This window comes from Salmo salar, chromosome 14 (genome assembly GCF_965601325.2).
Source record: "Salmo salar chromosome 14, fSalSal1, whole genome shotgun sequence".
Classification (NCBI taxonomy): Eukaryota; Metazoa; Chordata; class Actinopteri; order Salmoniformes; family Salmonidae; genus Salmo; species Salmo salar.
The window spans coordinates 92,011,335-92,024,311 of NC_138304.1; the positions used below are offsets into that span (position 1 = coordinate 92,011,335).

A 12,977-nucleotide genomic window follows, 5' to 3' on the forward strand; every position below is an offset into this window, starting at 1 on the left:
GCAATGGTGGCTGAGCTATAAGAGATGGTTCTCTCTTAAAACAGGACAGTGGTGGCTGAGCTGGAAGAGACAGATCTTAGAACAGTGGTGGCTGAGCTGGAAGAGATGGGTATCTCTTAGTACAGGACAGTGGTGGCTGAGCTGGAAGAAATGGGTCTCTCCTAGTACAGGACAGCGGTGGCTGAGCTGGAAGAGATGGGTCTCTCAGAACGGGACAGTGGTGGCTGAGCTAGAAGAGACAGATCTTAGAATAGAACAGTGGTGTCTGAGCTGGAAGAGATGGGTATCTCTTAGTACAGGACAGTGGTGGCTGAGCTGGAAGAAATGGGTCTCTCCTAGTACAGGACAGCGGTGGCTGAGCTGGAAGAGATGGGTCTCTCAGAACGGGACAGTGGTGGCTGAGCTAGAAGAGATGGGTCTCTCAGAACGGGACAGTGGTGGCTCAGCTAGAAGAGACGGTTCTCAGAACGGGACAGTGGTGGCTCAGCTAGAAGAGACGGGTCTCAGAACGGGACAGTGGTGGCTGAGCTAGAAGAGATGGGTCTCTCAGAACGGGACAGTGGTGGCTCAGCTAGAAGAGACGGGTCTCTCAGAACGGGACAGTGGTGGCTGAGCTAGAAGAGACGGGTCTCTCATAGAACAGGACACAAGCTGTGGCAAAAGACAGATTCCAGTGGCAGAAGATAGTCGCTGTGCCTTATGTCTGACCCGGGACGAAGAGGATTAAGGAAGTACCTAATTAATACAACATGCTGGAGAAAGACGGAGAGAGTGGGCCCTCCTGGCCTGCCACAGGCCTGGTTCTACAATTGACACCAAACAGCAAATTTAAACCAAATGTATTTTTAGAGAATTAGCATTTACACATACATGGTCAGACATTAAACATAAAAGCATCTCTGTCTCTCATCTGAAGAGTGCCAGTTAAAAAATACAAATATATCGTTAAGGGCATGTCATTTCTAGAACAAAATATTTTAAAAATATCGTATAAACATAGCATTTTAATATTTATTATTAAGCTTGAATACACACATTCATACACTCAAACATGCACAGTTGACTACTGATAAATGCAACTGCTTGGGATTGTGGTAAGTGTGCACACAAAAATATGTATTATAAAGTAGGGTTAAGTGCCTTATTCACGGGCACATCAATAGATTTTTCACCTTGTCAGCTCAGGTATTCGACCCAGCAACCTTTCGGTTACTGGTCCCAACACTCTAACTGCTAGGCTACCTGCCGCCCCACTTCAAAGCAAGTTCTGAAGTGTAATTTTTTTTCAGGCCCAATTAATTGGTTGTCTTTTTAACCAATACTATGTGCCCTTATCAGGAGTCTACTGTACTCTGCAACACTTGCTCACATATATAAGTGCACACGGAAAGACAATAGCGTCAAGTATGAAAGCACTGCTTAGGCATGCAGATTGGCACAGACGTAGTGTTTGTTCCAAATGGCATCCTATTCCCTACATAGTGCACTACTCTATGGGCCCTGGTCAGAAGTGTGCACTATATAGGAAATAGTGTGCTATTTGGGACGTAAACATAGAAAAACACTTGGCTAAAAGGGATAGAGACAGACAAGACAGCAGCTCCAGCACTCTGGGGGTTCTCTCTCATCACAAATTCACTGCTTCAGCCACTTTCCTCTCCTCAGGAATACCATTTACCTAGAATGGAGAATAAAATACATTAATCAATATATTGCATAATATCATTTATTGGGATATAAGAGAAATATAGATTGTTTACAGGTTCTGAGAGGGAATATTGTAACTTCATGGGAATATGGTCACTATATTGTAACTGTGGAAAGATGAGGGCACTCAAACTACTTGAGTCGAGGTGCAAACCAAAAATGTGATCATTGAGTGAAGGCCAAAACGTCCAACTCATAATAGCTGTTTAAGTAAAATAATATGATTTGAATGCTGAGCGAGCGTAGCGCCTTCTCCTTTTCAACTAGTCTACTACTGTTATATTAAGTGCAAAATAAAATATTCTCTCCTATAGTTGAGAATGATTCATTTAAGCAAAAGCAGACCAGTATACTTGCCTCCAGTCTCCGAAATGTCGACATACAATAATTATCTCTATCTCCTTTGTTAGCAGTAAAAAGAACAGAGCATTGATTTAGGCAGAGCATTGATTTAGGCAGAGCAGTGATTTAGACAGAGCAGTTAGACAGAGCAGTGGTTTAGACAGAGCAGTTAGTTAGACAGAGCAGTGATTTAGAAAGAACAGTTATTTAGACAGAGTAGTGGTTTAGACAGAGCAGTGGTTTAGACAGAGCAGTGGTTTAGAAAGAACAGATATTTAGACAGAGCAGTGGTTTAGACAGAGCAGTGGTTTAGAAAGAACAGATATTTAGACAGAGTAGTGATTTAGACAGAGTAGTGGTTTAGAAAGAACAGATATTTAGACAGAGTAGTTATTTAGACAGAGCAGTGGTTTAGATAGAGCAGTGGTTGAGACAGAGCAGTGGTTTAGAAAGAGCAGTTATTCCAATTTGTAAGTCGCTCTGGATAAGAGCGTCTGCTAAATGACGTAAATGTAAAAATGTAAAATTTAGACAGAGCATTTATTTAGACAGAGCAGTGGTTGAGACAGAGCAGTGGTTTAGACAGAGCAGTGGTTTAGAAAGAACAGATATTTAGACAGAGCAGTGGTTTAGACACAGTAGCTAGTTAGACAGAGCAGTGGTTTAGAAAGAACAGATATTTAGACAGAGCAGTGGTTTAGACACAGTAGCTAGTTAGACAGAGCAGTGGTTTAGAAAGAGCAGTTATTTAGACGGAGCAGTGGTTTAGACACAGTAGCTAGTTAGACAGAGCAGTGGTTTAGACAGAGCAGTGGTTTAGAAAGAGTAGCTAGTTAGACAGAGCAGTGGTTTAGACAGAGTAGCTAGTTAGACAGAGCAGTGGTTTAGAAAGAGCAGTTATTTAGACAGAACAGTGGTTTAGACAGAGTAGTTAGACAGAGCAGTGGTTGAGACGGAGTAGTTAGTTAGAAAGAGCAGTTAGTTAGACAGAGCAGTGGTTTAGAAAGAGCAGTTAGTTAGAAACAACACTTAGACAGAGCAGTTAGTTAGAAACAACAGTTAGTTAGACAGAGCAGTTAGTTAGACAGAGCAGTGGTTTAGAAAGAACAGTGGTTTAGAAAGAGCAGTTAGTTAGACAGAGTAGTTAGTTAGACAGAGCAGTTAGTTAGAAACAGCAGTTAGTTAGAGCAGTGATTTAGACAGAACAGTTAGTTAGAGCAGTGGTTTAGACAGAGCAGTTAGTTAGAGCAGTGGTTTAGACAGAGTACTTAGAGTATTTAGAGGGCCCTCTTGTAGTTCATTGACATGCACACAAGGGGGAGCCATATTCTAGTTAGACACAGTCACTACAGAACAGTAGGTGGTTGGAAGAATGTATTTGGTCGAGGTGAATAAAAAGGAAAAATCAGGAAAGAAAACTATTGCAGTCAACATTAACTATGTTATCAGAACTGAGCCTCCATGTTATTTCATCTAAAATGTGATCGGTTAGATGATTGAGGATGACCATAATTAATCTATGGCCAAGGTTGTTATGTTACTTAGTGAGGGCTTTACTGTATACATTTTCATTGGTCCATGAGATAATAGACCAATCGTACTAAAGCAGGACTCAATACCAACCTGATGGCTGTTGCTGTGGTATCTGAATCTGGTTCTGCAGGTTTCTGAAATTAGAGGTCAACAGATTATAAGTCTATGACCAAAAGGCTCCTTAACAGCTTCTACCCCCAAGCCATAAGACTGCTGAACAACTAATCAAATGGCCACTGGACTATTTACATTGACACCCCCCCCCCCCCCCCCCAATTTGTTTTTACACTGCTGCTACTCGCTGTTTATTATCTATGCATAGTCACTTCACCCCTACCTACATGTACAAATTACCTCTAACCTGTACCCCCACATATTGGCTCGGTACTGGTAGCCCGTGTATATAGCCTCGTTATTGTTATGTTATTGTGTTCGTTTTTATAATTTTTTACTTTAGTTTATTTTGTAAATATTTTCTTAACTCTTCTTGAACTGCACTGTTGTTTAAGGGCTTGTAAGTAAGCATTTCACGGTAAAGTCTACAGTCGTGGCCAAAAGTTTTGAGAATGACAAATATTAATTTCCACAAAGTTTGCTGCTTCAATGTCTTTAGATATTTTTGTCAGATGTTACTATGGAATACTGAAGTATAATTACAAGCATTTCATAAGTGTCAAAGGCTTTTATTGACAATTACATGAAGTTGATACAAAGAGTCAATATTTGCAGTGTTGACCCTTCTTTTTCAAGACCTCTGCAATCCGCCCTGGCATGCTGTCAATTAACTTCTGGGCCACATCCTGACTGATGGCAGCCCATTCTTGCATAATCAATGCTTGGAGTTTGTCAGAATTTGTGGGTTTTTGTTTGTCCACCCGCCTCTTGAGGATTGACCACAAGTTCTCAATGGGATTAAGGTCTGGGGAGTTTCCTGGCCATGGACCCAAAATATCGATGTTTTGTTCCCAGAGCCACTTAGTTATCACTTTTGCTTTATGGCAAGGTGCTCCATCATGCTGGAAAAGGCATTGTTCGTCACCAAACTGTTCCTGGATGGTTGGGAGAAGTTGCTCTCGGAGGATGTGTTGGTACCATTCTTTATTCATGGCTGTGTTCTTAGGCAAAATTGTGAGTGAGCCCACTCCCTTGGCTGAGAAGCAACCCCACACATGAATGGTCTCATGATGCTTTACTGTTGGCATGACACAGGACTGATGGTAGCGCTCACCTTGTCTTCTCCGGACAAGCTTTTTTTCCAGATGCCCCAAACAATCGGAAAGGGGATTCATCAGAGAAAATGGCTTTACCCCAGTCCTCAGCAGTCCGATCCCTGTACCTTTTGCAGAATATCAGTCTGTCCCTGATGTTTTTCCTGGAGAGAAGTTGCTTCTTTGCTGCCCTTCTTGACACCAGGCCTAACCTCCAAAAGTCTTCGCCTCACTGTGCATGCAGATGCGCTCACACCTGCCTGCTGCCATTCCTGAGCCAGTTCTGTACTGGTGGTGCCCCGATCCCGCAGATGAATCAACTTTAGGAGACGGTCCATGCGCTTACTGGACTTTCTTGGGCACCATGAAGCCTTCTTCACAACATTTGAACCTCTCTCCTTGAAGTTCTTGATGATCCGATTAAATGGTTGATTTAGGTGCAATCTTACTGGCAACAATATCCTTGCCTGTGAAGCCCTTTTTGTGCAAAGCAATGATGACGGCACGTGTTTCCTTGCAGGTAACCATGGTTGACAGAGGAAGAACAATGATTCCAAGCACCACCCTCCTTTTGAAGCTTCCAGTCTGTTATTCGAACTCAATCAGCATGACAGAATGATCTCCAGCCTTGTCCTCGTCAACACTCACACCTGTGTTAACGAGAGAATCGGAATGGTCCTTTTGTGGCAGGGATGAAATGCAGTGTAAATTATTTTTTGGTATTCAGTTCATTTGCATTGCAGTTCATCTGATCACTCTTCATAACATTCTGGAGTATATGCAAATTGCCATATTACAAATTGAGGCAGCAGACTTTGTGAAAATTAATATTTGTGTCATTCTCCAAACTTTTGGCCACCACTGTACACATGCTGTATTCAGCGCATGTGACAAATAAAGTTTGATTTGATTTGTATAGCATGTATAGAATGTGTGTTCTATAATTATCATGGGAAAGCATTTTTACTTGAAACTATTAACAGGACCCCTTTGCTCTGGTTTTCCTGAGCCATGCCATACTAGAAATCATATGACAGATTTACCGTTTAGAGTTTAAACCAGTTTCAATCTGAGCGCTTCGACAAAAGTCTCACTATGCTGGTTGAAAACATGGTATAGCTCAATACGTACTGTGTTAGGACAACATTGTGAACGCACGTGTGTGTGTGTGTGTGTGTGTGTGTGAGAGAGAGAGAGAGGTGCAGAGGAAATATAATGTGTGTATCTGTCCTTGTATGTGGGTATTTCTACATGTTTCCCTGCATGTGTGTGTTTGGACACTCCAGTGTCCCAGTGTGTTTGGACACCCCAGCCTCTCGGTGTGCTTGGACACCCCATCCACTCGGTGTGCTTGGACACCCCAGCCTCTCGGTGTGCTTGGACACCTCAGCCACTCGGTGTGCTTGGACACCCCAGCCACTCGGTGTGCTTGGACACCTCAGCCACTCGGTGTGCTTGGACACCCCAGCCACTCGGTGTGCTTGGACACCCCAGCCACTCGGTGTGCTTGGACACCCCAGCCACTCGGTGTGCTTTGACACCCCAGCCACTCAGCCAGGACTCACGTCTGTGTCTGCATCAGGGGCATGCTGGTTGTCTCGTAGTTGTCTGGGTGTATGGGGGGCACCACCTCCCCACTTTGGCTGAAGACAGGCAGGGTGGAGAGGGGCCAGGAGATCTCCCTGTTCTTAGACATGCTCCGCAGCTCCTTGGTCGACTTCTGTATGGAGCTGTGATGCACTAACTGGATACTGAGGAGAGGACAGAGACCGACAGAAAATAAATAAATCATACATAAATAATACAGAAATAGATCTTAAGTCTTAAAGTGGTACTTCGGCAGTCAGATGAACTCATGGATACCATTTGTATGTCTCTGTGTCCAGTATGAAGGAAGTTAGAGGTAGTTTCGCAAGCCAATGCTAACTAGTGTTAGTGCAAAGACTATAAGTCTATGGGTATCTGATAGCATTCAGTAGGCACCCATACACTTCCAGTCTTTGCGCTAACACTAATTAGCATTGACTCGTGAAACTACCTCTAACTACTAGACACAGAGACATACAAATGGTAACCGTGAGTTCATCTGACCCTGGGGAAGTAGATATCCGGACTCATTGTATCCATAACATTGTTGTATCCTTAACATCGCAGTCAACACGCACACTGTAGTGTACTGTACACACATGCATTAAGGTATGTATTATAATATAGGAAATATTTTGTAGACCAACAGCCTAAGTAGTGTTTCTCTTTGACAGGAGGGAACTGTTTTGTTGTTACTATTGGTTATTTGGCTGCTGAGTCTAATGGAGTTTGTATGAGAGAGTTTCTCCACTCCCTCTCATGCTGTCATACTCACTCTCTTTTCTCTCTCCCCCCTCACGCTCTCTCCACCTCTCCCCTCTCTCTCTCCACCTCTCCCTCTCTCTCTGTCTCTCCCCCTCTCTCTCTGTCTACCCCTATCACTCTCTCTCTCCCCCTATGTCTCTCTCCCTTCCCCCCTATCTCTCCACCCTCCCTATCTCTGTCTCTCTCTCTCCTCCTCTCTCTCTCCCCCTTTCCCCCTCTCTCTGTGTCTCTCCCCCTCTCTCGGTGTCTCTCCCCCTCTCTCGGTGTCTCTCTGTCTCTGCCTCCCTCTCTTGTTGCTCTCACCTCCTCTCTCCCCTTCTCTGTCTCCCCCCTCCCTCTCTCTGTCTCTGTAAACAACACTGGTCTGATATTTCTCTGCTTCAGGTACAGAACTATATAAGTTCTCCTTAACCACAGATGTAGGATAAGATTACTGTATCCCCCAATCCTCCACCATTAGAGGTGGTGAACCAATATCTGGCCCTGGATCAGTTAAGGTCAACTTCCATTCTAACACCTCCCTGCAGCTTTGAGCAGCTCATTGGATGACGGGATGTAAACACACAGATGACAGTATGGATGGACATGAGGATGTCACCATGGCAATTCGAAAGCAAAAGGTGAAAGGGCAAATTATTTGAAGGGGGGATCCAAACTAAGAGGAACCAAAACTCAAAAGAAAAAAAACACAGGAGAGAATAAACACTTACTCTGGTGTTTGCATGTTTCTTTTATCCCTAGAAACAAAACAAAATGAATGAATTAAATAGTAATATTAATAGTTAAAAGACATCCACACAGAAGCGAATGGAGAGCACGTGATGTTGGATGGATGGATGAATGGTGCGGGCGAAGGAACAAACAGTACTTCATGGACACACTGAGTGGTGGGTGGAAGGACACAGTCTCTCCCAGCCTGTAAATGAGGGTTGGAGGAGCAATATATGGTTGATTGACCATCAACGCCATAATGATTATGCTAATAACCATCAAGATGAATATGAGAAATCAAAGCTGAGACAGAACAGTGTAACGTATGGAGAACATACATGGGCCATAAGACTGGATGGTCATTGACAAGCTGTGTTTCCATCTATAGTGACTAACTAGCACAACTAAACATCCCTTAACTGACTGGGCCTGTGACACTGCTCTCAGAGTAATCAGTCTATCCCTCAGGATCTGAGAACCCCTACGTGACAACTAGAAAGAAAAGTGTGTGTGTGTGTTTTAGTCTGTGTGTCTCTTTCTGTCAGAAGTGAAAGCAGCACACTTACACCCCTTCCCGCCGGCAGCACATGGAGTAACCCAGGACGCTGAAGAGGACCATGGCCACGGCCGAGGGCACCGCCAACGTGATGAGGAAGTCGGCAAAGAAGTCCCTGCTCTTCAGAGACTCTGGCGGGGGGTTGTACCCCCCGATGTCAGGCAGAACCCCCGTCCCTGGGTCCAGACGGTTACTGTGGACCATGATCATCTTGGTGATGTCCACCTGGACAAGACAAGAGGTTCAATCAGCACTTCATTTACTATAGATATTAGGCTGGTCAATTCTGGTCATTTCCCCAAAATGGAGACGTTTTCCAGAAATCCCAGTTGGAGGATTCCCATTTCCTTCTTATTCCCTCCAGATTTCAGCCAAATACATGTTCAAATATACCTAAATGTAATTTTTCTTATGAAGATTGTGGAATGGCTTGTCCAAATACATGATGCTACTGTCAATGTAAAAAAGCACATAGCTTGCGAACAACAATCAACAACACCTCAGAATCTCTGGTCTATAAAAATGTGTGTGTGTGTGTGTTTGACATTGTTTGACTGTTTGGCATAGTTTTGTGTAGGTTCGTGCATGTGTGCATATGACACTACACAAACACACTACAATTTTTGAAAGGCATGGTCAGAGAACAGGTCAAGAGGTCAAGCCATGGCTCCAGGGTCCTGTCCAGTCCTCACCAGATTGATCTTACACCAGTCGATGTCGAACTGGGCTCTGAACTTCTTGTCACAGCTGATGACAGGCTCCATCTCCTGGCTGCAGCGGAGCTGGTTGTGGGGGTTCTCCACCTCCCTCAGGCAGGAAGAGAACTGCACGTCGGCCCCCACCATCACATACACACTGAAGAGGGAGGCAGGGACTTAGACACTGGCTTATAATACAGGTGGCTGGTGGCCCCTTAATTGAGGAGGACGGGCTCATTTTAATGGCTGGAACGGAATAAATGGAATGGTACCAAGCCAATCAACAATGTGGTTTCAAGGTGTTTGATACCATTCCATTGACTCCATTCCAGCTATTATTATGAGCCGTCCTCCCCTCAGCAGCCTCCTGTGGTGTACAGGTATAATGACAGACAGTTAGTGGTATATCTGATAATACAGGTATAATGACAGACAGACAGTTAGTGGTATATCTGATAATACAGGTACAATGACAGACAGACAGTTAGTGGTATATCTGATAATACAGGTATAATGACAGACAGACAGTTAGTGGTATATCTGATAATACAGGTATAATGACAGACAGACAGTTAGTGGTATATCTGATAATACAGGTATAATGACAGACAGACAGTTAGTGGTATATCTGATAATACAGGTATAATGACAGACAGACAGTTAGTGGTATATCTGATAATACAGGTATAATGACAGACAGACAGTTAGTGGTATATCTGATAATACAGGTATAATGACAGACAGACAGTTAGTGGTATATCTGATAATACAGGTATAATGGCAGACAGACAGTTAGTGGTATATCTGATAATACAGGTATAATGACAGACAGACAGTTAGTGGTATATCTGATAATACAGGTATAATGACAGACAGACAGTTAGTGGTATATCTGATAATACAGGTATAATGACAGACAGACAGTTAGTGGTATATCTGATAATACAGGTATAATGACAGACAGACAGTTAGTGGTATATCTGATAATACAGGTATAATGACAGACAGACAGTTAGTGGTATATCTGATAATACAGGTATAATGACAGACAGACAGTTAGTGGTATATCTGATAATACAGGTATAATGACAGACAGACAGTTAGTGGTATATCTGATAATACAGGTATAATGACAGACAGACAGTTAGTGGTATATCTGATAATACAGGTATAATGACAGACAGACAGTTAGTGGTATATCTGATAATACAGGTATAATGACAGACAGACAGTTAGTGGTATATCTGATAATACAGGTATAATGACAGACAGACAGTTAGTGTTATATCTGATAATACAGGTATAATGACAGACAGACAGTTAGTGGTATATCTGATAATATTGTTATGACTAGGTGAATCTTAAGGCCAAGATGTAGATGTGCATGCACACTCACATGTGCACACACGTGCAGACACACACACACACACTGGGAGGAAGGATTTTAACACCTTAATCTACACACAAACACGCAAGCGCATTAGAGGTAGAGGAGAGGACGATTTAACAGCTAGATTACAGTCATATCTTGCTAACCACTCACATACACTTTCATAATCCCATTCAGACTGACTTCCAATGTGAACCACATAGTGTTTTCCTCCTCCTGTCTCAGTCAGCATGGAGAGCTTCCTGATATTATACTGTCAGGGAATCTTAGCCCTACTGGCCAAGTCTTTCTATGGGGCTCTCCTCTACCTTTTATCTTCCTAAACAGGGCCATGCATGTTACAGTATATGAACAACATGACAATTCATGTGGGGATTCATTTTCTGACTGCTACAAACTGCCTGCCAGTGTCTCTCTGAGGATGTAATGTCTAATACACTCAGTGTGTTGATCTGGATCGCTCCCTCTCTCTCTCTCTCTCCCTCTCTCTCTCTCTCTCTCTCTCTCTCTCTCTCTCCCTCTCTCTCTGCCTCTCCCTCTCTGCCTCTCTCTCCCTCTCTCTCTCTGCCTCTCCCTCTCTGCCTCTCTCTCTCACTCTCCCTCTCTGCTCTGCCTCTCACTCTCTCTCTCTCTCTCTCTCTCTGCCTCTCCCTCTCTGCCTCTCTCTCTCCCTCTCACTCACTCACTCTCCCTCTCTGCTCTGCCTCTCACTCTCCCTCTCTCCCTCTCTCACTCTCCCTCTCTCACGCTCCCTCTTTCACTCTCCCTCGCTGCCTCTCCCTCTCTCTCTCTTTTTCTGCCTCTCCCTCTCTGCTCTGCCTCTCACTCTCTCTCTCTCTCTCCCTCTCTCTCTCCCTCTCTGCTCTGCCTCTCACTCTCCCCTCTCTCACTCTCCCTCTCTCACGCTCCCTCTTTCACTCTCCCTCGCTGCCTCTCCCTCTCCCTCTCTCACTCTCCCTCTCTCTCTCTCTGCCTCTCACTCTCCCTCTCTCACTCTCCCTCTCTCACTCTCATTCTCCCTCTCTGCTCTGCCTCTCACTCTCCCTCTCTCACTCTCCCTCTCTCACGCTCCCTCTTTCACTCTCCCTCGCTGCCTCTCCCTCTCCCTCTCTCACTCTCCCTCTCTCTCTCTGCCTCTCACTCTCCCTCTCTCACTCTCCCTCTCTCACTCTCCCACTCTCCTCCCTCTCTGCTCTGCCTCTCACTCTCTCACTCTCGAACTCCTCTCTCTCTCTCACACACACACTCTCTCTGCATTCCAATTAAAGGAAACCTCAGCAGGATGCGACAGTGAGAAGAAAGGATGGGAGTTTTTACATTGGTAAGGTTACTGTAAGGTCATGCACATGTTTGTGTTGCAACTGATGCACAAAATGTTATGAACGTGCTTATTCAAAATACAAGACTTAGACTTGACTGTAGACAAGGCATTCTAAAGCTGCTATAGTACTTTCTGAGGATGATGTTATGTCTTAGGCATCAGGCAATATTTAAATTCATCATCAACCTCTCTCTTGTTTCTGTAAGGGCTGAAGATACTGTACTTGAATTCATCATCCTGCTATCAACTGAAGATACTTGAATTAATCATCCTCTATCAACTGAAGATACTTGAATTAATCATCCTCTATCAACTGAAGATACTTGAATTAATCATCCTCTATCAACTGAAGATACTTGAATTAATCATCCTCTATCAACTGAAGATACTTGAATTAATCATCCTCTATCAACTGAAGATACTTGAATTAATCATCCTCTATCAACTGAAGATACTTGAATTCATCATCCTCTATCAACTGAAGATACTTGAATTCATCATCCTCTATCAACTGAAGATACTTGAATTAATCATCCTCTATCAACTGAAGATACTTGAATTAATCATCCTCTATCAACTGAAGATACTTGAATTAATCATCCTCTATCAACTGAAGATACTTGAATTCATCATCCCCTATCAAACTATGTATCAAACTGCTCAGGTCCTGTAAGAGCTGCAGAGGGTGACTCTGTCCCTCACCCCTCTGAGGTTGTTGATGGGCAGGGGAACGTGCCGGCCCCTGTCCAGGGCTGAGGTGATGTTGATATGTAAATTCATCCTCATACTCGGTTAAACCATGTTTTGAACTGCGCAAAAGAGGGTCACTCTCACCCATAGAGAGGTGTTTCTAATTCTATTTCTATGCCCTCACCCCTCTTTTAGGTTGTTTATGGGCAGGGGAACGCGTCCGCCCCTGTCCAGGGCTGAGGTGATGTTGACGGCGTTGAGGCGTTCAGGCTGCCACACGTTCTTCACTGCCCCCAGGAAGTCTCCCAGAACCTCGCTTGCCAACATCTCCTCCACATTCATGTTCTTTATGTAGAACTCTGCCTGGTACGGCAGTGGGTACTCTGAGAGAGGGAGGGAGTGAGTAAGGGAGCAAGGGACGCAGGGACGGAGGGAGACAGAGAGAGCGAGAGCGAGAGAGAGGGAGAGA

At 44.0% G+C, this 12,977-nt stretch overlaps 1 protein-coding gene across 5 annotated transcripts in view; it reads right to left on the minus strand.

The window, feature by feature from the left end:
• Positions 1-824: 824 nt before the first annotated feature.
• Positions 825-12,977, minus strand: part of LOC100380447 (sarcoglycan, epsilon) — a 29,335-nt gene continuing 17,182 nt past the window's right edge. For 2 of the 5 annotated variants that reach the window (XM_014142812.3, XM_014142809.3), the window contains 8 exons: positions 12,693-12,891; positions 9,102-9,264; positions 8,420-8,634; positions 7,853-7,879; positions 6,356-6,541; positions 3,673-3,716; positions 2,065-2,108; positions 825-1,678 (listed from right to left, as the gene is read on the minus strand). In XM_014142812.3, coding sequence (XP_013998287.1) covers positions 1,628-1,678; positions 2,065-2,108; positions 3,673-3,716; positions 6,356-6,541; positions 7,853-7,879; positions 8,420-8,634; positions 9,102-9,264; positions 12,693-12,891 — 929 coding nt within the window. In that variant the 3' untranslated portion in view covers positions 825-1,627. 5 annotated transcript variants of the gene reach the window in all.